The sequence below is a fragment of the Pseudopodoces humilis genome, chromosome 4 (genome assembly GCF_049639895.1).
Source record: "Pseudopodoces humilis isolate 2021_Gansu_Grassland_sample_001 chromosome 4, ASM4963989v1, whole genome shotgun sequence".
NCBI classification, from domain to species: domain Eukaryota; kingdom Metazoa; phylum Chordata; class Aves; order Passeriformes; family Paridae; genus Pseudopodoces; species Pseudopodoces humilis.
The window spans coordinates 5,569,961-5,594,204 of NC_142203.1; the positions used below are offsets into that span (position 1 = coordinate 5,569,961).

Sequence of the window (24,244 nt, forward strand, 5' to 3'; positions counted from 1 at the left end):
GTGAACACTTTATAGAAATGGAAGGGTGCACGTGAAACTGTTACCGCACATCCCGTTCTTTCAGTAAGAAGTTACACGGACCAAACAAAAAAAGAAAACAACACCCAATATTATTACATAAATGTTCAAAAAAACTGAGTGGAGTTCCCGTACTTCCTTTCTCATTTGTCTAACACTTTTTTTTCATTGTGTTGAATGGGTTCATTATCCACCTTTACAACTGACTTTAAAAAATACTTCCTTTCCTGGCACTAGGTATAATCACTGCTGGCTTAAGGCAACACAAACATTCAACAGTGAAAGAATAACCTGTATCAGGTTAAACGTAATGCCTGTACATTTCACAATGACCAGCAATCCTTATATTCATACTTCAGTACTCCAATACGTTTATTTATAAAGTAACTTAATTTTACAGAGGAAAAAATAACAATATAGAAGAAAATGTCAACTTAGTCATAGTCTCTTAAATGGTGTGCTTCAGTTTTGAATCAATTCATAACAAACAAAATCACAATCATCAGTACAGTGGATGTTACAGGTAGTTACAGATTTTACTTAATACAATTGAAGAGTTGACTAATGCAAACTTTCTTCAAAAGAACATAATGGAAGTTGAATAAAATCTGTAATGATGTTAACTCTTTAGCTGTACGTACTTTCTACTTAATTAGCACCAATGTGCCACTTAAAACACAGAGGAAAACAGATCAAGTTCTTGAGCTTTAAACAAACATGAGGAAGACATAACCCTTCATGCCTGAGCCACACCACAAAGCACTGGCTCGGGTTTTCTGCGAGGCATGCAGTGCTGCCCTGAAAAGTGTCATTATTTGGAAGCAATACCCAAATCTGGGTCCTGGAACATGAACACAAATCGAGCATTCTGCCTGAATTACAACCCCCAACCTTCTTCTGGGGGTCTGTTTTGCTTTTTAATGGTAAAAGTGCCTTGCAACCCAGCTAAAATTGCTCCTCAGGGATGAAGCTCAACTTCCACATACTGCAGTGCCATGCAAACACAGTAAAGTTCTGTTGCAAGTATTGGCGTGAGAAGTATTTGCTGAGAGCTCTTAATCATGCAGTTTTCCATACTTTTTCTGCATAACAAAATTATGTACCCAACCAGTAAGATACAAATTTCATCCCCACAGTTTAGTAATTTTGATCAAACGTGCTTAAGAAAAATTTGCGAAGTTCTTCTCACCATTGGAAATGTGTCATAGAAAAGTCTGTTTGCAGGATGTGTTTTCGTAAAAAGCTATGAATGCCTTATTTAAAAATGATTCATGCTCCATGAGCTGTAATCATTTTCTTAAAGGCACTGAAATGTAACCCAAACTGGAAACAAGAAGCTAGTTCTTCTGATCAACAATATAAATGCTTAGAAATGACAAAATACTCTGTTTTCAGTAAAATCCATAGAGACCTTTCCAAATTTAAACATTCTGTATTCTGTGAAATGTTAACAATTACTTAAAAGGAAGTGCTTTTTCCCCTGGAAGAACTGAAGGAGGACTCAAAGAATTTTTGACTTCCCAGAAGCAGCTAGAGCTGAGAACTATTTAAAGATAAGGGTTTCTGTAAAGCTGAATCTGTACAAAAAGTTAAGTCTTGCTGAACCCAATATGTTCAATAGAAAGACAAGTTAAACCCCAAGTATTTTGTTTTATTGTACTGCTACCAATCCAGAATAATTCCTCTGGTACAATCTTGAACATGGCCAATGTCATCGTTGTTTAATGTTGACTTCCTTTTAAGTTCACAAGCTACATGAAAAAGTGAAATGCACGCACAGCACAAATCCTACTGCATCTATCAGTGCTCACATATGAGATTAAGAACAGTGCAAATACTAGCATTTAGCCTACTTCCATTCTTGAACTACACTATTGCTATAAATGCATATGAACAAAAACCTATTATGGAAGAGTTTTTAAGTCTAATTTACTTTAAAAGCACCTTCAGTTAGTTTGTATAAATTTACCATATCTTAAATAATTTTGGTTGTTTCAAAAGCTGAAATATTGTAATAACAAAAACAATTTGAAATTATGAAGTTGTGTATAAGCACCAGATTATTTAACATTTACAGTGCAAGACTTAAAATCAGTTTATTTACAGAAATCAGTATCAACAAAAGAGACTACTCTACTACTTCTCAATAACTATGAGCTTCCTAACACATTTAGAATATAACCGCCTAACTTCAAATATGAAGGCACCTGGCTTTACCTCTGGAAGAGAAACCTGTTGCTCAGAATTTGTAACAAAACCCCAAGTATCTGAGGATTAAACAGCCCACTGACTTCACAACTGGGCAGCCAGTTACCCCTGGAGAAGCAGTGCTGTATTGCACCACAGGATATTGGAGTTTGGATTCTTCTTAATGTGGACTCTGCTCTTCACACCATAATGGCATGAGTGCAAAAGCAAATTACCACATTAAGTAAAGGTTGGAAGAACTGTGTTCTTATCTGAAATTACAATCTGAGAGCAAGTATGTTGGAAGCAGCCAGACCCAAAGCCTGCCTTGTTTTTAAAATAAACTGTTACATCTATAACAGCTACAGGTAGGTGAAGGAAAATCACTAAGTATTGTTCTCAAATCACCAAATTAGTTCAGGAAGGTTGGAGCACAGCACAGACGCCTGGAACAGTGATTAGGCCCAAAATGTCATTAGAAACTATTTATGCATGTTTGGTCTGAAGAATTTATATTGTGTTAAAAAATAATGCTTTGATTGTGCAATAAATAAAGCTATTTCCCCCTCTCCTTCCTAGAACCACTGTTGCCAGACTTCAAACTATGCAAGACACAGTTACTTTCAAAAGCTGGATGATTGATACACATCAAGGAGCTGAAGTGAGCAGCACTCCAGTCACTTAACTGGGCAGGCCACTCTTCAGTCCAAGGTGTAGAAGCATTCTGAGGAGAGATGATAAAACCTCATTCTAAAGCAGGGAGTTGACATCGTACTAGAAACTGCACACTAGTACCAGATTCCTAGCACCACACAGCTGTACGTTTTTTTGCTAAATATTTGTTTACTCTGCAAGTTGATTCTAAGAACACTGACTGACCATTCATTATCTGAATAACCCCTAACATGGCAGCATTCTCAAATTGACAGTGTTTGTTTTTCAAGTATCTTGACTCCAGCTCTTGAGTCAGACATGCAAACAGCTCCTAATTCCCTGTGTCTAGCTCCTGTAAAGTAAAAACTCACAGAACTAAAGCCTGTATCTCACTTGCTATTTCTTCACTGTTTTATGGAAGATAATGTAAACAGTACTTCTAAACTTAGAAATACAATTACAAAGGGATGGTGAAGTAAGAACATAAACAACAGTAAACAAAGTGTTCATGGTGCAGGGCATGATGGAGCCCACCAAGTGGATCACATGCCACCACACTTACATAGTTTTAGGATAAACCTTACTAAGAAAGCAGAAAGCGATGCTACTACAGGAAACAGTACCCTTATACAAAGAAGTAAGTTATTGCATATTTATCACATTTATTTGCAACTCACATTAAGGCTAGGTTTACTAAAATCAATGACATATGTATAAGCTTCACTTTGGGTTGCTTAATGAAGCAGCCCATGTCTCTTACACTGAACCAACCTTTCACTAAGAAGAAAAAAATGACACAGTAAACAGAGGGCAGCCAGCATCTCCTGTTCATAGGACATGCTCCCATTGTTCTAAAGACTTCCTCTTGCCTGGGACAGGACTTCCCAAACAGATGATAGATGCTCCAAGTTCACTGTTTCATCAACATCCCCATTATTTCACAGAGCACTAAATGATCTATAACTAATTTATCTGAAAAGTCAACTTATTTATAAAAAGATTTCCACAGCCTGTTATTAAATTATGCCTTAGGAGAGTCCCGTTAACTCCACAGGCAGTAGCAGCCTCAGGATATGATACAAACTTCTGCCTCACCATGAGTAAAGGCACTTTTGCTGGGAAATCAACTAAAATAACACAAAGAAGTAACTAAAGATTAGTTTTCACCTGAAGCTGAATAACGTAACCTCCTCCAGCATTATCCTACCTTCTCAATTACTCTTCTTTGTCATTGTATGGCCTTTGGATATGTTTAAGAAAAAAAAAAAAAAGAAAAATAAGAAGTAAGTTAAAACTAGATCAAGCTATTTCACAATTTGGTCTTGAAAAACAAGGCCCTCAGAACCCCTGTCCTCCAGAAGGAGGAGATGCTGTAGTCCATTTCTCCTGTTGACTGATACAGAAGTTGGAACACTCCCATGGCCAAAATTATTACAGCATTAGAGTTCCAAATCACCTGGTGTCAGGCAGGTGAATAAACCAGGAGAAAGTTCTAAAGCTATTTCTGAGGAAAACACTAGGTAGGGTATATGAAGTAGGGTGGTTGAAGGAAGACCAGGATTTTGGTTTTGGATGACATATATGAGTTGCATAAAAACTCAGTGCATGTACATACACTACAAGGGTGTAGTTCATTCAACCTATGAAGTTATCAATTACCTCTATTCTAGAGAAAAGTCCATTTTTAAATCTGGGACATGCTTGCCATCACAAGCTTCTGTGACAAATTATTTCAGTGCATTTCTCTCCACTGTAACGCACGTGCTCAAAACCCACTGACTTGAAGGTGATGTAACAAACAGCTCATCACCTCATCTCTTACAGGTTTTTTGTTCCTCTTCTCCATCCCCACCCCATCTTTCATGTTTTATCTAAGAAAGCACTGTAGCTGAAAATGACTGAGGCTAGATCATTTAAATGCTAACTGCAAGTGCAATTCAATACTACTGGATATATACAGAGCAAATACACTACACAAGAGATCTGAGGACAACAGCACAAAATACAATACTGAACACCCTTGGAATAGTTATTGGAAGCCTGATTAAGCTGTTCAGTGTCACAAAATGCCTCTATTATCCATACACCTGCCTTCCTCAGCGAGATCTACAGAGGCTTATTTACATTCAGTATAAATTCTACACAAGTAACCTCTCACAGACAAGCTTAAGCTTCTCTTTTTTTGCAAGCAGCTGCTTTGTAACTTCTTATGCAGCTGTGGGCAGTGCACAAGAACTAAGTTGGACACTTTGAAGGGCTGAGTTTTACCCAGTTTGAGTGTCATTATCAAAGACCAAGGAAGAGTACGTACAAAAAGTCAACATGCTATAGAATTGACTCAAGTACTAGTGATTGCCAGCCAACAAAAACTATCAGTGTGAAGAAGGGAAGATATTTGGGGCAAACAATCAGTACAGAGAAAGCATGACAGGCTGAGGCTAGGTTTGAAATGTGCAACTTGGTTTCAAAATCACTAGGACAGAGGTGTCCTCTGAGAATTAGTTTCATTGCCACTGCATAATATTGCAATGTCCTACAAAATAATGACTAACAAGTCCAATAATTTACATCAGAACAGTTAAAAGGTTAGCAAGCTGGTATACTCCAACTGTTAAAAAAAAAGTCAGTGACATCTTACAAAACACACAGCAAGTTAAAGTAACAAAAAATTTAAAAACCACAAAAAAAAAAAAAACCACAAGTAAAAAGAATGCCCTCTAATGCACAGCTAGGAACAAGTGAACTGAACATTGGAAAGGTACTTTTGTGGACAAAGGCTAGACTGCATTTAAAGTGCAACACTTGACTATGCCACTCCCCATACTGCAAAAAGAACAAACCCTTCCAAACCAGCAGTCAGTCCCTGCATTGCATTTAAAAACAAACAAACAAAACAAAATAAAAAACTCCTGAGAAAGAGTAAGGCTGGATAAGAAACCCCCTCAATTGCAACAGGCAAGTCTGATTCTTATTCCTAGTAAGTTTGCTGTCAGAGGTCAAAACTTTTCATTATGGCATCATGGTCAAACTTGAAACTCAAGAAAGCTCTTGATGAAAAAGCAAATTTGTAATGGCCATTGCATGCCATAGAATGTCCCTCTACATGTTCTGGCAGTGGGTCTTCGCTGGAGCAACACATCTCATATGCTGCTTCTGCTTAAAGAGAAAAAAGTATGAAACAAATTTTAAATGGGCAATTGCCAATAAAAGTATCAATAACAACACAAAGCCATACCTCAAACTTATGTTCAATTAATATTTATTTATAAATTAATATAAATATTTATAATATTTATAACAAAACCTGTATTCTTGGTCATAAACAGAAGAAGGTAATTCAAGCAGCCATATTTACAAGTTGTCTAGAAGCTAGAATAAATTTTCACTGCAACCTGGAAACACTTTCAATAGCCGGTTTTACATATATAATACTGTTTCACTTCTCAATAGCCATTTTTTAGTAAGGAGGGAAAAAAAATGGCACAGTTTTCTGAGCAGTAAGTAAAGAACTGCGTGCATTCTGATGCAGCTTAATACTAGCAGGACAGAAAGCCTTGAAACAACACTCAATTACCAGCACTGTGTTGACTCAGATGCTATTTTTCTAAACTAGCTTTAGTTACTTTTTTACTCAGCCACCTGGTGTATCAGTCAGTCTTTATAATTAAGGAGAAAGACTGCAAGACCAACATGAAACAGTAATATTTCATTAAAAAATGAACAAAACCTCAGACTACCTTGGAAAAACATGGCTTTATAAGATTTGGAAGATTGGCATGAGGAAAAGCCCTCAACCATCATTATTTGGGTGCCTTCAGCCTGTAGCACAGGACAGTGGAGGAAAATTCTGACTGCACTTGCCTGTTTCAAAGTTATCTTGAAGTCTTCTTGGATTAAGCCTTTTTTCACATTTCTGGTGAAGAGAATAACCACACATTTTACACTTTATGACAAAGAAATGGCATTATATTTAAGCATCATCTAACAGGTAAGCTGGTTATATTTGCTTTGACACACCTCATGTGTGAATCATTTGTATGCTGAGTATGAATACTCAGCATTACTTCTGTCACATTACTTGATATAGCAAACATACTTTAAGTCCACAAGTGTTTCAGAAGCATGCAACCTTACAGCAGACACTAAAACATTTCTAAGATGCAGACTTCTAGGGGAAATTTTTGAGTATTTTCTAACTGCTTTAAGATGGAAGTGTCTTGCATATGATAGTGTGGAATCAACATTGTTCATGCATAAGCCCATTCTTCAATAAGCTTGTCCCAAAAAAGGCAAGGGGAATGTATTTGCAAAAATGCTGATACTGCCAATTAAATTAACAGGCTTTAGAGATACAAACTTAGAACTCTCTGGTAAAGAGTTGTTTTCAACCCAGGTATTGCTGCTATAAGTACACTGAAACAGAAAAAATATGTTTCTTTGCACTCTATGCAAATTAAGAGTTTCTTCGCCTTCAAATTACATCAGAAAATTATCAGTGGGACACTAAATACTTTAAACTTCAAAAGAATGATCATCATGAAAACACAGGAGAAACAGAACAAGATAAATAGTCAGAAAAGTCTGTGAAGAGCCTACAAAGTAACCGTGGAGCATTAACAGTTGTTTCCATGAAGATCTTATAGATTACCACTACAGTTTTTTCCTATCCATCCAAATTTTGGTGCAGTCAATTCACTCTTCTACACTCAGACTCAAACATAACTAATCATTTCTTCCTGCAGTGAGGACTTTAGGATGAGTTTACAGTTTCTGTATGTTCACATGAATAAGATAAAGAAGGCAATAACCACAAGCCAGAATGGAAAGAATCTAGTTTAAAGCCTGTAAACAAGAAAAGCTAAAGCCTGGACAAACCAGCTGAGCTGCATGGAGAACTTTGGGCTTACTGCTGCAAAAGAACCAACAAATTATACTGAAAAGCCATAAGAAAATGGTAATCAAAAGCACATTCTACTATAAAAGGGTGCACAGCCCAGTGAGTCTACTCCCATTGAGAAGAACTGGACAAACACAATTAGTAACTGCAAGGGAAGGTAACATGCAAAGAGCGTGATACTGGAATTTACAAACTGCTGTAAGCAGCTCTACTCTATGATTAAAAAACTATCTGAGTTTCTGGCATCCAAGCCAAGTCTGTGTCTCAACATTTTTTTGGTGGAGAGAAGGGAAATAATAAGCATTTGCATCACCACTTTTTAAGAGTTGCTTAACAAAACCCTATGTTTACAGTAATGCACCACACATGAATAAATGTGTACTACACTGGGTTATTACTACACACCACAGAAGGCTTTTACATGACAGGAACCTGGAAAGCTGCAGGACTGTACTACTGAAACAGCTGACAAATTTCAACAGCTAAAATTACTTACTTCAAAAATGCAAACTTTTAAATTTAGTATGCTTGTTTATAGATGTATATGCATACATTGTAAAAAATGTTATACATCTACAAACACATATCAAATACTCTGATAAAAGATACTCTTGATAGATATGCACTCTACTTTGTTTTAGCAGGACATTGTCCTGGACATTTGTTAGGCATTACTGGAATCTATTAATGACACAGCCACTGCACTTTTCTTACCAAGGTGTGGTTTTGCTTAACTGGCTGACTGTGCAGTCCATTTGTTCGCTTCTTTTGGCTGGAAGTGTCTTGATTTTGCTTTCTGCCATTGTTCCTCAGGTTCTGACTATGCTGTTAAGTCCAAAATAAACAGAGGGAAAAGTTTAAATGGCAGAATTGTTCATCATTGCATTGACATTTCCTACTTAATAAATAAAACTTCCCTCCAAGTAACTTCAAAACATTTAAAATTTTCTTTTGCAGAAAAACTGAAACCCACTGAAATTAGCCAAATATGCACTCAAGCTACAGGGGCATCAGCTGTTACACATTCTCTCTTGCACTATGACAGAATTATTACACAATTAATTCAGTTCAGTGAGTTTCCATGCACTGAGGCAGATATTAGAGATAATACCAAAATAGCAAGTACTAATTACTATCTGTACATGAAACAACACAATTACTACCCGATATCACCACTTCTAGTGTGAGATAAATCAAAGTATTCCCAAGAATATTGCTCCACTCCATGTTTCTATTTTTGCACTCTGTGGTGATGAAATTCACTATTTTTGTCCTAGAGAGGAAACTCTTATGAAAAAAGATAAGTGTTTTAAATATTCCAGATGCATAAGCTTGTTTAAGAAACAACCTACCTTTATTTTCAAAACTTCAGACACCTCAGGATGATTATATGGCTTCTGTGGCTGTTTTGGCTTCACCAAATGCTCTCCTGAAAAGCCATCTGTAAACACCTGTTGACTACAGCGGATTTTGGATCTAGTACAGGAAAACAAAGACAGTTTACAACACAATTTCAAATCTACTTTGAAGAAGTACTAGAAGACAAGTATGAAAGAATCTTCTGCTTTTAGAGAACAAGCTGGAAGACAATCTTAAGTAACCTAGTCTGGGAACTCTAATAATGCTCACTGCCATTTGTATTCTCCACAGACAAGAACCTATGTCCACTTTAACATTTGTCCTGTTGTTCTCAGCATTGATGTTGCCCTGGCTCAAACTGCTGAAGTCTTCTCATAGGGACTACAAGTTTTAAAGTTTGCTCTACCATTTTTCACTCAGCTGAATCTAAAGCCAGCAGCACTTGTTCCCCTACTCATTCCCACAGGTTTTATCTAGCTAGCCACTTCTTAGAGTACTTTACAGTCCTGCTTTAGAAAGTCCTACTTTTCCTGTGCAGAAGTGCCAAAAATATTGAACTTGAAGCACTGGGAAGTTATCTACTTGCTTTAGCTTCTGGTTTTTCTGATTCCCACAAACAAGACCAAGGAAATAATCTCAGTTCTGACACCTGTGCATCATGACATTAATTAAGTTCTCATTTTACTTACAATCCTATGATTAAAGTCTACACTTTTTGTTTTATTTTATTTACCTATTACTGGAGCACAAATCCTTGGAGAAAGAGAAAAGGACAAAGCAGTATTATATAATTGTAATTGTATAATACTGTCATATTGTCAAATTTGCATGACCAGTGTTTTATAAGAAAGAATATAGAGATGTTAAACTGACCTGGTTCTTACCTAGCTTTTTCCAAGTTGGGCTTAGAGGGTGTGCTCCGTGCAGATGAAAAACCATTGTCGCTGTCTGAGGAGTCCCCATTTCTCCGGGAAATCCATTCCCTCAATGGCCTGTGAGCACGAAAAAGTACAAAAGCATCTACTTACCAAAACAAATCTAAAGAATTTAAAGTTGCCTGAAATACCCCAGCCTAGCATTTGCCTCATCTCAAACATACCTGATGAAGGGAATTGCCATAAAAAATTTGTTAGGTGCCAAACCCAGCTTGGACTTTGGGGTCATGTCATTTCTGTGGCATGGTAATTTGTCAATGGAAAACCACTCAATATTCTAGAAAAACAAGAAATAAAATCAAAATACCCTCAACTGTAGCTTTAGCAGAATGTTACAAATGTTATCAGCCACAATTATTTCCCTTAATTAAAAAATTACCATGGAAGACTTAAATTAACGGGCCACAACAGCGTTTTTCACTAAAGTTTAATTAACTCTTCTGACTGCCACTACAGTGGCAGATGTTACTGCACAAACTCATTGCATGATATTGCACCTAAAATATGAAAGGTATTCATCAGCAACTAAATTCTGAAAAAGAGCTTCATAAACAAACTAACCAAACCACTGCACACAGTGTACAGACTTTGAGTAACTTTCAATAAATTTTACTTAAAATGCCATCAATAGTGGACCACCAATACCCATTGACAGGTAAGAAGGTTGTTTAGCTTGACAGAAAGTTTCAGGTTTTGTTATAAAAGAAAAAAACCATGGAGATAGAATAGGATTTGTGCTACTGTTTATACATTATAATTTTAATAGTTAAAACTCTCTACTTTGCAAAATGGGGGAACAAAATCAGGAATTCTGACCACAGATAGTGTAGAAGAATCCACGTGAGATTTGCTATCACAGTATCTTCTCCAAAAGCCCCAGGTCCAGACAAGATTCAAAGTATGGAAATAAGTTACAAACCAAAGAAGTTTTCAATATAGTTCTACAGAGAGTACAAAACCAGCCTGCCTGGTGGCATTAGATAGATGGAGACAAAACTTAAAAACTCTCTCATTGCAAGAACTCTGGTCAATGTCCTATAAAGTACAATATTTACTGTATATTTTAAAAAACCCTCAAAATTCACCTTATGTCATATTTTAAAAAACAGGTATCTAATGCAAGAAATTAAGTCCTGTCCAGTCAAATACTTTCCCATTTAGAAAGCAAGATGCCTTGTTCAGTGACACAATCTGCATGGAAATATAGCTGTTTTAAACTGAATTGCCATAAAAGAAAAGAATATTCAAACTTCAAAGATTATAGACACCACAGAAAAAGATTCTAACAAGTTGCTACCTAAGCCTTTGCCTTTCCTTTTCACAATACCTTTTAATAGCCTAATGGTACACAATACATCCAAAATAATTCCTTTTTCCTGTCCCCATCCCAACCTCCTCCTTAAAATATACTATTTTTTAAATCTGGACAGTATTAGCCATAAAAGAGAGAAAACAATCCTTAGGTTGCCCTTTGCTATGTAGGCTTTTGCATTTTCCAACTGATAACTACAACTTGAGAATATATAGTTACATATGCACCTGTAAGTAGGAATAATACAAAATTATTAATGCGTACACCACCTACAAGAAAAGGAGAACTGTATTTTAGCAGCATGCTCTATTGTCTTTTCATGATGAATGGAGATGTCAGACAGATGGTCAAATATCAGACTTGCAGATGAGTTGCAAGAAGTCAACACAAAACCCTACAGTGTAGAGATGCCACTGGTACCTAGCATTTGAGGTGTTCATTGTGCCTAGCGGGTTCATTATTTTACACACTTCTGGCTTTAAAATTCAACTTCTGCTAAGTTCCTATAGACTCAAACAAGGCAGCACATACCCGAATTTCCCTTCTAGTTTTGGGGTTGAATTTTGTGTTCTTGGGAACTCCTGGAATGATGTACAGCCGTGCTAACTGATCATTAATTCGCAGCTCAATGTAGTCCTCTTTGCAGATATAATCTTTTATGTCAAACCCAGTTTCTTCAAACACCTGAGAAGGATTTAGATGAAATTAGTGTGTGTGTATCCAGTTATTATCCTTTCACAACCTACTACCACAAGTGAAGCAATGACTATTTTTCAGATATATCCATGAAAGCTGCTGGGAAAAACAAGCCTTTATACATAGATGTTTGCTCAGAAATAGAAATCTACATGCTTTAGATTCCTCTATGATGGCAGACCTGTAACACAACTTGCAACAATTCTATTACACCTTCATGTAGCAATTTATTAATATGGATGGGGTTAGTCCTCTTCAACTTCTGAAATACAACCAGACTCTGTAGGCACTGCCAAGTGAAGACCTCTTCAATCAGATTTTACAGAGATGCATCTTACTGTTTCAGATCTGTTCTGACTCCAGTGAAAGAAGGTGAAAGATTTATTTCAGATATAAAACAAACTGTCAGTCTATCCACAATGGCAATCTAACTTAACAGAATAGAGATGATAACAGCAGTGCTGTTCACTAGTGAAATCTAAATTGATTTTTCAAAATAACAACACCATCAAAAGATTTTTTTTCCTCAGTATAACTGTGTCCCCTTTAATGCTTTTGCTGGCATAACTTGAAATAAAGAGGAAGACATACTTCATGTAACTCCTTCTTGAAGCAGCTATCTCTAGCTTATTCTTGATAGGTATACCTAAAACAAACAAAAAAAAACAAAACCCCAAAACCCTGTGGTATCTCATATACATATTCAGTCCAACTGAAGAACACTAAATGCTTCATACTACTTTCCCTCACCTTAATTTTCTCTCTCAAATGCTCTGGATGTATTATGTTGAATGAACAGTGAATTTGTATCAGTAATATTATTTTACAAGCCATTTTGAATATACAACTGCACTACATATCTAGATCTCCAGGGGCAATAAATACCACAGATTATTTTATTTTTCAGATTCTAGTTGCCATATACATTGAATCTTGTTCCAGCATAACTGGAACAATAGAAAAGTAAAGTTCTTCACAATTTTTACATAAAATTCTACAATCTCCAACTTAGGTCCTTAGCCTCTTTACATAGACCCATTCCTCCATGTTTTTACAGTTATGGTGACCCTTGAAATTAATATGCCAAAAGCTGTAAATTACGTAAGCTTCCCCAAGCACTACAAGTGATACTTAAAAGTAAATTCACAGTTCAGCAGAGAACTTTAAAAATAGTACTCACTTCATTTAGCATATTAGTGTAAAAAATGTGAAACATAAAACTGGAGTTTTTTTGGTTTTGTTTTTGTTTTTTTTAATTTATATAACCTCAACCTTGATTACCATTTTGGAACCCAGAAAGGCACCAGAAGGTAGGTACATCAGAAGATGACTGCAAGAACAGACTATTTATTTACATGATTTCAATACTGGGATTAAGTAAGTAAAGTGCCTTTTCACCCAAGAAATATATCCTGATTTCAGCAAAATTTAACTTCTTTATCTTAAAGGAATGGATATAACTTACCTCTCTAGCAGCACAGTCATGAGGTGCCTCTTCTTTATTTACCTTCCCTTTTGGAAATCCCCAACCAGATTTTGCTAAATAGCCCTGAACCAAAAGAACCTACAAAATACAATGGAATGCAGCTGTCAAACACGCAGGTGTTCTAACCAATTTCATTAGATGTCTTCCTTCCACCATCCCCTCGTTCTCCAAAAGACTATGTTAGCCTCATGAAAGGAAACCATTAGGTTTGCTGTGTTCTAACAACACACTGTGTTCTGCTGTGTTCACAGTTCAAGAACTGTGAATATTTCCACAGCATCATGTAACTCAGAATTAAAAAAAACAAAACAACTGAGAAGGAAAGCAAGCAGAAGTGTGTTTACTGTCTCATATATTATATTTCTGTACACAGTTACCAATATCAAGTAACTGTCAAGATCTCTGTGAATCTGACAGTGAATGCAAATTTCTTCAGAAGAAAAACGTAAACAACAAAGAATTACTTCTGCCAGTATATGTCATCCCTCCCTCTAGACAGTCCTTCACAACTATTTCCATACTTACATTTTCAAGTGTCTCATCAAGGATAATTGCACCATAGGTTGGCACTCCCATTTTGTATTCTTTCCATTCCTCTAAAACCTTTTGTACATCTTCACCTTGAGGCAGTAAAAAAGGGCAGTGATTGAAGAGTATAGCAGCATATTAAGGAAGATAAACTTAAGCAACCAATTCCAAAGCATATACTGAATACAAATGATATCAAAATTTAGAATAAGCACTCCCTCCCCTAAGTTCTTTCAAGATATATTCTCTCAGAAGTAAGAAAATATGATGAATAACCCATTACCAAACATTAAAACTCAGAGTGCATCGAGTAATTTGGCAATTCCTATACAAAGCAATCTAAATAAATTTTAAAAAATCCAAGAAACAAAAAAACCAAAACCAACCAAACAAAAAAGACACCAAAAAACAAACAAAAAAAAAATCCCTAACCCATAATAGTTATTTTGAATACGTATTAGTTGCAAACACATTTTCTCAATTTTGAAGTGAGCAAGGCAGAAAAAAATTCAGTTCCTTGTGCTTTAAATAAATGGGAATAAATTTTTGCCACAATCATTTGTTAAGATTATGGCACAAAATCCTTCAGTATTTTCTATGCAAAAAAACCTCAACTCTTTTTAATGGCATATAGTTACAGAAATCTAAATTCTAATACACTTTATCAAAAGTCACCATGCAGAGAAAATATAAACAACCTCTAAAACTCTAAAATTTTTAGAGAAAATCTGCAAATCCTTAATAAAAGTATTCATTTTATATATTACATATATTATACTACCAATAAAGAATACTTCAGAGCAGAATAAAAAATACACTGCAGCAGAATTAATATTTGTGGCAAATAGGGGCTGGAAAGGGAAATATGTAATGAACATATAACATCTGTTACACTGCATTTTTTCTGCACTGCCTACAATTACTAGGATAATTTTGTTGGTCTGAAAATACATTTATAATTAAAAGCATTCATAAAATAACAGCATAACATCAACCAACATAATATGACCATATTTTTACAGTTTACTGTTAAAAGCTGTAGTGTTTCAAAGTAAATATATATTATGAAACTAAAAGACAAGTATGTTGTGTTGTGAAACCATGGATAATATTACCCTCAAAGTTAGAAGCAATATTCCAATCTTGCATCAAGAACATATGGGAAAAGGTTAAAACAAAAACACTTGCTGGATGAGAGCCACAAAGTTTTCTCTAGCAAGGACTAGATAGTACACATTCCAGCAGCCCTTGCAAGCAACAAAAAAAGCAGAGGCCAACCATTTGAATTCAGTAAAAATGCAGTCTCTACCCTACAGAAACTTCAAAAAAATACCACTTCCCATGGGGAAACACATACCACCTTCAACTACTTTAACCTTTATGTCACTATTTACTTGAAAATTAATTAAACTGTGGAGTTCAGTTTGAAGAGCACCAACAGCTCAGCCCTGAAACCAACCTAGCATGCAAAATGCAACCATGAGGAAAAATCCTCAAACATCAGAAACTGATCATTTTCCATAGTTCTTCATAGTTCTTCAAAAGAAGCAGCTCTTTTGTGGGTGACATAAAATTATTGAAGCAGTGAACTCAGTAACATCACATACCTAGCAACACTAACTTAATCATTAACATATAGCATTACCATTCAATAAATATCGTTAGCAATATTCAGTTTGCGCTTTACCACTGAGACAGAAAATAATCAGAGTAATGAAAAGGATATCAGCTTTAGCAAAGTCTCTTATCCCACACTGAGGTAATCCTGGTGTGTTTTGCATGTAGAAATCCAAATAAAACCAATGGGCAAGTTCAATCTGAAAACACACTCTGATTGCATTGTCTCTCTCTTCACTTGGAATGTGCAAAATAAATCGGCTGCCAGGAAATAAAAAGAACAAGATTAGCCAAATCTACTGATTTAAATACAGCTAACAACAAACATTGCAACAGTACAATTCTTGATCCATTAGCACACACCAAAAGATTACCAGAGCTCCCTCGTGTTCCACAAGGACAGTAAAAAGTTTTCACAAAGTAAAATACAGCTTTTAAAGTCAAGAAGGAAAATGGATTTTTACATTCTTTCAGAAACATCAGTTACAATATACTAAGTAAATTAACTGTTGTGAAAACAGGGGGTGTCAAGACAACCTACTTAAACAGCTATGTCACAAAAATTAAAACATTTTTACAAGTCCATTGAAGAAGATCTGCAAACTCTGAAGATGTTTCAGTGCATTTTCTTTCAGGACACAAGTTGAACACAGTTATATATTTTCACTTAAAACCACAGTAAAACAATAATGTATGTAGATTTTAAAATTCAACTCATTTTCTCAGTCTGAAATCAAACATAGACAATTGGATTTAGCCTAGATACTGGTACACAAAAGAGTCACTGAGATAAAAGTTTAAGCAGTACTGCGTGATAGCCCATTTTAGTTAAGCAGAAGAAACTTTATTTATTTATGTATTTATATCAAAAGCAAAACTTCCTTTAAGTTCCTTTAATTTAAGGTCATATACCCCACTGAACTTAATCATTCAATGGAGATCTTTCCCATTCAGCTCCTGAGTGCCACCAGCTAAATTCTAGAAGTGCATACTACCATTGCTCAAACCAGAAACACTGTATCTTTACTTAAAACCTGACAAGTATGAATTGTCACAGGATCTCAGAATTGGTTGCCACTCCAAGGCACTCTGGCCGAGGACAGAGGCAGAAGGCACTGGTGCAGGCACACATTTGACATTCCCCAGGCTTCCAGGCATATTCACAGGTCCCCCAAGTACTCGTACAAGTCTCCTTTTCCACCCCATAGCCCTGCCCAAATCCCAGACCCTCACACCCATCATACAGGTCCCTGCCCCACCAGATGGTCCAGTTTGAAGTTTGCTAGTGAGAACACATGCACGACAGGTCTGGGGAAGACACCTGTCCCCTACTCCTACCCAGCACATGGGCTGTGACCCACAGTTCTCCTGTAGCTGCCTGTGTTCTGCCCCTCACTCCCCAGACTCGTACCATATGCCCCACAGAAGCTGGTTTGCAGGACACTCATTACTGCCACCCCAGACACTGGGAACTGCGACCCCTTCCCTTAGGAGTGGCTGGCACTGAGATCTGCTCCCTCACTCCAGCAGCTGACACCTTGCCCACTCTCACATACAGCTCCCATGAGTAGCTGGCACTTCATCCTTGCAGTAGACATATGCAGGGGGTAGAGACAAAAATATTTATTAGGAAGATGTAAGATAGGACAGTCTGTGATACTTGGGCAGAAGGGTCAGACAGAGAAGTGCACTAATTTGCCCAGTTTTACAGCCAGCCTCTTTTACACCCCTTTCTGCCTACCCTTGCATTGTCCCTTCCTGCTTCTCTTTTCCTGTGGCACTCCTCCCAACCCAGAGTGTGGGATCCCCCCCAGGTCTAAAGCCCTACCAGATACCAAGGCCAGGCTGATATTCCTGGGAGTGAAGCCTGTGGTTTCTTGGCAGCTGGTCAAAGAGCACGATTAACATGTTTGTTTCTTGTCATTGTGTCCATTTCTGATTTCTTAGGTCTGTGTCTACGTATTTTTTCATCCTGTTTTCTCCAGTTTTTTCCTTTTTTCCAAGAGCAGGTCCATACTCAGATAAACTTGCTGGAATGAACATTCCTATTTCCCCATATCAAACAATAGCCAGGTTTGGTTTTCACCACTGCCTTCCTTATCATTCTTCTGTTGTGTTTGTAGCCTTGTATGCCTTATTTATGGATTTCTCATCTTCTTATCCGGTTTTCATACTGAAAAAAGGCCTTGGCCAGATACCCTTAAAGACCTTGGCAGGCCTGAGAGGGCATCTGTGTGAACCTCAGGAATTTCAACATGGCCAAGTGCAAGGTGCTGTGCCTGGACTGGGATAATTCCAAGCACAATGTAAAGGCAGACTGATCAGAGAATGGATGGAAAGCAGCTCTGGAGAGGAGGATTTGGGGTGTTGGTGGATGAGAATCTTTACATAAGCTGACACTGTGAGCTCCCAGCCCACTCTTTTGATGGAACACTGTGCACAGCAGGTTGAGAGACATGATTCTCACCCTTTATTCTGTTCTGGTGAGACCTCACCTGAAGTGCTGTGTCCAGATATTAGAAACGTGATAAAAGAGGATGGGGACCTGCTGGAGCAAGTCTTCAGTGAGGCCTTCCAGGACCTAAAAGGGACTAGGAGAGAGATGGACAGGAGGGGCTTTTTACAATGTCATGTCGTGACAGGACAAGAGGGAATGACTTTAAAGAAAAGAAGAGTAGATTTAGATAACAGGAAAAAAATTCTTCACTGTGAGGGTCATGAGGCACACACTTCCAGGAAGTTTTGGATGCCTTGTCCCTGGAAGTGTTCAGAAGCAACCTGGCCTAGGAAGTGTCCCTGCTTATGGCTGGGATGAGATAATATTTAAGGTCCCTTCAACCCGAAATATTCTATGATTCTACAATTCTCCCCTGCACAAACAACCTTATTCACATCAACATTTTACCACTTCCCATTTTCAACTGGCATTGCCACTCCCAACTTCTTTTGAAGGCTCTATTATGACTGCTGGAAAGATCCCTTATCTATAAAGCTGCTGTAACTAAGATAAAAACTTAGAAGTATATCTTACATGTAGTTGATATTTTCTTGCCCCAGCACAGCAACTGAAACATAAATCTAAAGAAAAAATATGCAGCAGTATCAAAGAGGAGTAAGAACATGCCAGGCATTAGGCTTAGAGAACAAGAGCAAAGCCAAGTAGAACGATACATATTAATCAAAAAGTTAATTCCTAATTTACTTGGAGTGACCGAAGTGCTAACAACAGGCATCTCTACGTTGTTCTAGGTGCAAGTGCCAGGTCCTGGCAGTGATGGGATAATGCGGGACACACTGTGGGACACAGCTGAAGGCAGCAGCTGAGATGGTGGTGCCTGTGGGGAAGTGTATTTAAGGACAAAAACACCAGACAGGCAGAGGAAGTGAAAAAACGGCATGAAAGAGCAGCGCAAACACCAAAACTGGAGAAGGACGAAGAAGAGATGTCCACCCTACAGTCGGTGGAGGATCAGGTGCTGGAGCAGATGGGTATGTCCTGAAGGAGCCTCAGCCCGTAGGAGTGATCCCACACTGCAGCAGGGGCAAAGCATAAGAGCAAAGGAGCAGCAGAGAGGATGTGTGTGTGACCACAACCCCCATTCCCCATCCTCTGAGCTGCTCAGAGGGAAGGAGGTAGAGGACAGTAGAGACTGAAAGGATGAAGCTGACATGAAGTTTCCCTGGGAAAAAAAAGGATGCAGAAAAAGCTGTTTTTCAAAGGCTTTTTGGAGAGGGGAAGTATGTGGCTGGGTGAGCATCTGGTAACTTGAACAAGGTGAAACAACCACAGTCCTGATGTCAAAAGATAGGGTGACAGCACTTGTTTACAAGACAAAAGGAGTATCACGAAGCTGCTAAACCCACATTAGCACCACATCTCTGCACCTCCACTTCTTTACGAAGTTAAAGAACTCCACAGCACGAGGCAGCATGGAAAACTGACATGGATACCTGTGACTTGTTATTTAACAATAGCCAGTAACAGTTTTTTAACAATAACTTGTTTAGTCTGGAGAAACACCATTTCAAAGATAGAAGATGACAATACCTCAAAGAAACATAGTAAGGCAGTGGAACTGACCCTATTATAACGAAAGATTCAAATACTCATGTGCCCTTCTATCAGTCACTCCACGAAAGTGACACTAGCAGGCTGTATCAGTTTTGTAATCACTGCAATTCCCCTCTGGATTTTCTGAAGTCTTAAATCCTGTGTCATATGTGAGCAGAGATCTGAAAGGCAAGCTCCTCTCTCTGCAGGGAGCCAAAAGGAGACACAATGGAAACACAAACATGCTTCAGAGGCCACATTTAAGGAATTGAAAATTTACATGCCTATCACAAACTCTGACTCTTGAATTAGACAAGTGCAAAACAATACTGAGTAGGATAATTCTACCTTCCTGTGGTATTCTCACTTCTGAACATTTTCACTCACTTGAAAACCGTAATTACAGTAAATGGAGTATCTTTCCTCTTCACTAACCTTTCCCTCTTTTACATAAATAAGTCATAAGGAGTCCCTTGGAGGTGGTAAGATAGAAGGATTCCTTCATGCCAAATATAACGCGCAGTTTGTGTCATTACATTCTGAGGATGACAGACAAATTACAAAGTTTGAAGGGCTGCACCACAGATGATCAGATGTTGAGACCATACACAGAAAATCCAACTTTCCCCTTTTAAAGAACACAGAATCACGCTTTATTAAAATCCAAACGCAAAGCCCCTGGAACAAGGAAAGCATTTCACTCTGAAAGAACCGACAAGCAGGAGAGGGCAGCTTCAGACCGAAGGGTGTCCCTGTGGCTCTTCCCTTTCCGTCCGCTGGCACGTTCCCTTCCAGCAGAGGTAAGTCACCAGAAGGGACTCTGCCACCCCTTCCACATGAAACCAGACCTCGGAGCAGCAAGTACCACAACAGTGCTGGGCTACACGTCAGGCCAGCCCCACACTACCAGCTCTTCTTTCGCGGCAAACACCGCCGACGCAGTCCTACCTTTTCCGGCCCAAACCCCACAAGAAATCCCCACAAATTATGTTCTTCCATTTCCCCCGTGCACTCGGCTCCTAGCCCACCGCCGGAGCAGCCCCACACCAGGTCCAGAAGGTGCCGCGGGCACCCTTCCCGCCCTTACAGGACGGATTCCATCGGGAGGGCGGAGCCTCGGGCATGAGGGGAACGGGGTGAGCCTCGTCCTTCCGCTTCCCGGCCGCCGCGGGACGGCCAAAGCCGCCCCTCAGCCCGGGTGGCCCCGCACCCCCCCAGTGTCCCGAACATTCCGAGCCCCGCGGGGCACCGGGCATGGGCAGGCGCCCTTCCCGCCCTCCGGCAGCATCGGCACCGCAGTCCCGGGGCAGCCCCCGCCCCACGGCCGTACCTGCATAGGTCGTCCAGGACGCTGCTGGGGATCTCGGCCCGTTTGGTCTCCATGGGGAAGCACGGCTCATCCCGACGCGGCGGAGGCCGGGACGCAGGGAAGCGGCGGAGGCGGGGCCGCTCTGCGAGGGGGGCGGTGGAGCGGCGGCTCCTGAGGCCAATCGGTGCGCGCCGCAGCGGAGCGGCGACCAATGGGGCGGGGCGAAGGGCGGGACCGGCGCGCTCAGGTGATCGCAGGCGGCCAATGGGTGGTACGGGGCGGGGTCGCTGCGAGCGCGCTGATAACGCCGCGCGCCGGGACGCGGGACAGGCCGCGGAGCGGCGGCCCGGCTCGGCTCGGCTCGGCCCGACTCGACTCGACTCGACTCGACTCGACTCGACTCGACTCGACTCGACTCGACTCGAGGGAGAGGACCCTGCCCCCCTGCCCTACCCTGGTGAGGCACAGCTGGGAGTGCTGTATCCAGCTTTGGGATCCTCAGCACAGAGACAGGGAACCACGGGAGGGGTCCAGCAGGTGAAGATGAGGATGGTGTGGGAGCATGTCTGCCGTGTGAGGAAAGGCAGCGGGAGCTGAGCCTGTTTAATCTGGAGAACACTGAGGATCTCATTAATGCATACAAATATCTCCAAGGCGGGTGCTTGGGGGGATGACGGTTCCAGACTGCTTTCGGTGGTGCCCAGGGACAGGATGAGGAGCAGTCGCCATTCACTAAAACACAAGAAGTTCCACCGCAATATTAAGAAGAATTTCTTCACACTGAGGGGGGGCACAGCTCTGGAACCGCTGCCTGTGGAAGGCGTGGAGTGTCCCCCTCTGGAGACATTGAAACCCACCCGGATGCGTTCCTGTGTCAGCTGCTCCAGGTGACCGTGCCTTGAGGGCGGAGGGGCTGAAGGGGATTACCTCTGAACGGGAATAATTCTGTGATTCTGCGAAACAAAACCGGCTCCGGTAGCATTCCCGGAGCAGCCTCCCTGCCGGCAGAGGGTATCGCTGCTCTCCGCGACAGCTTCTGCTGGCATTGCAGCCTCTGATTTCAAGTAGCAGAGAGTATTTGATGCATTTCTCCCCTTGTTCTTCCCCTCAAGCAGTTTCCTCGCCAAACTACTTGAGCTCCGTCTGGCTGCTCTTTCCCTCAGCGGAACTGGGGAGAGAATCAGCGAAATGAGAAAACTCATTGGCTGAGATAAAGACTAAATTGTCTAGTGAGTTATTAATATTGCCTCTTAAACTATAGGGAATGCAAAAACTGCACACACAAGAAAGCAAAACAAGAAATTAATTTGCTGCTTCCTGTGACCAGGCAGGTGTTCAGCCACCTCCAGAATGGGGCTCATCAGGTGTAACAGTGACTTGGGAAGACAAATGCCATCACTCTGAATGTCTCCCCTTTTGTTCTCCCCACAGCTTTATATCCTGATAATGATGCTGTATGGTATGGAATATGATTAACACTGTGTTCAGCACAAATCCAAAACAAGGCTCCATACTAGCTAATTAGCTCTGCCCCAGCTAAAACCAGCCCACAGAAACACCAGTTCAGCATTACTCTGAAGACACAAAAAGTATGTATATTCATAGTTCAGTTACTGCCTGTTAGGCACAGGCAGTGAGAGATGTATCCTTTGTCTCCTTTCCAAAGTTATAACAAAGAACAGGAAGCTCCATGATAGCTCCAGAAGAATAACGGAACGGCATTCCACCAAGTATTGAAACAACAATATGGTAAGATTTTGGAGTCCAGTCCTAGTAGGCGCAGAAGCAGTAGTATTTACATACACTGGGGCCTTGTTCACCAGCAAACTCCACTAAATGATACTCGACAGTAGCTTTTGCTCCACTCCCTTTATTGCTGTGATGCTTGAGGTGATGGATGGATCACTTTAACACTGCCTAACAGAAATACTTTGTTAGGGAAAATAAAGCCAACTAACAGTATTATTGATATGTCTAGAGGAACAGCTAGAATGAGTTCAAATGAGATCAATCCCATTGCTCAGGGATCCAAAAAGCTCAGTTTTTACCAGAAAGAGTAGATACAGGAGGTTCTTCAAAAGTTATATCATCTGGACTATTTCAGGTATCACAATACTCTTGCTGCTACTGTTTTTCCCTGCTTTGCTACATTCACAAACTGCCCCCATGTCCAGGTCCCCTTCTCCCATGTGGATTTGGTACCAAGAGCTCCTACAGCTAATAAAGAGGAAAAAAGATGGCCTAGAAAATGCACTTTGACATCTCATGACATCTCTGCTACTTTTAGCCCCCTCATGGTTTCTGAAGAATACCCAGCCTGATACAATGAAGAAGCAAATGTTACCTAAGTTACAAATTACCCTAGAATAATACAGATCCTTAACATACGAGAAATGTACTACCTGAAGAACATAATGGAAGTTTGCAGACAGTGTTCCAGGACAGGGGAGAGAGGAGAGATGTTTGAACATTTCTGCTTGCTCCATTTTGGAGACATTGCTGGAAGAGTAGGTTAGTCTGAACATGGACATAAGAAAAGAATAGGTTCACAAGAGGATTTGGACCTTTGTATCATTGTAGTTTCTTTTTGTTCCTGTGCATTTTCTATTTTTTTTTTTATAAACTAACATGCACTCCTTTAACCCGTTAACTCACATGAAACAAGTTCAGTTAAAGCTGATACATTCAGGTTATATTTTCCCAAAGATAAATCCTCCAGGGAACTTGAATGCTTTGGTGGCAAAGTTGGCAGTAGCTTTTGTCAAGCTCCAATGGCAATTAACAGAGTAGGAAGGTCAGGCATAACACAGAGAAGCTCACTCAGTATGCACACCACCTCACAGCTCCAAGCAATGTGCAGAATCACTCAGTGGTGTAGTCAAACTGGTTTTTAATCTGTGCTTATCAGTCAGCCCTAGCAGTCAGAAAGGCAACAATAAGATATTTGGAAAATAATATTGCGGTCTGTTTGCACTGAGCAAGGAGAGAAGGTGGCAGAGAATAAAAAAGGGGCCAGCCATTTGCACATTCAGAAAGGGATCTCGGAAGAGGAGCTGGATTGCACAGGACAAGCAAGACCTGAAAGTGGAGAAAGTTTTGCTTGGAGAATCTCACCAAAGTGGGATTTGCATTGGATAGGAAGACACTCTCAGATACCAAGCACTAGCCAGATTCAGAACTCAATAAACACTTACT

The 24,244-nt window shown here is 39.7% G+C and overlaps 1 protein-coding gene across 2 annotated transcripts; it reads right to left on the reverse strand.

Moving 5' to 3' along the window:
- Positions 1-360: 360 nt before the first annotated feature.
- On the reverse strand, positions 361-21,157 carry DCP2 (decapping mRNA 2). Of its 2 annotated transcripts, none has more exons than XM_005529998.3 (11): positions 21,071-21,157; positions 15,799-15,950; positions 14,070-14,197; positions 13,524-13,622; positions 11,894-12,046; positions 10,215-10,327; positions 10,000-10,107; positions 9,109-9,232; positions 8,471-8,581; positions 6,721-6,772; positions 361-6,012 (listed from the first exon to the last, which is right to left on the reverse strand). In XM_005529998.3, exons 1-11 carry the CDS (start codon positions 21,121-21,123, stop codon positions 5,849-5,851), a joined length of 1,257 nt encoding a protein of 418 aa, XP_005530055.1. In that variant the 5' UTR covers positions 21,124-21,157; the 3' UTR covers positions 361-5,848. The 2 variants fall into 2 exon arrangements, with proteins under 2 accessions (XP_005530055.1, XP_087910562.1); XM_088054436.1 differs by lacking the exon at positions 21,071-21,157 and adding an exon at positions 20,689-20,814.
- Positions 21,158-24,244: the final 3,087 nt, after the last annotated feature.

What these genes read in the sequence shown, in the direction of transcription:
- DCP2 (XM_005529998.3), bottom strand. Translation starts at nt 21,123, where the DNA reads ATGGAGACCAAACGGGCCGAGATCCCCAGCAGCGTCCTGGACGACCTA. An exon ending in ATGACTGTGCTGCTAGAGAG is followed by an intron (nt 12,047 to 13,523) that starts GTAAGTTATATC and finishes AATCCTTCTCAG; the next exon opens with GTGTTTGAAGAAACTGGGTT. An exon ending in ATGGCAATTCCCTTCATCAG is followed by an intron (nt 10,108 to 10,214) that starts GTATGTTTGAGA and finishes TCGTGCTCACAG; the next exon opens with GCCATTGAGGGAATGGATTT.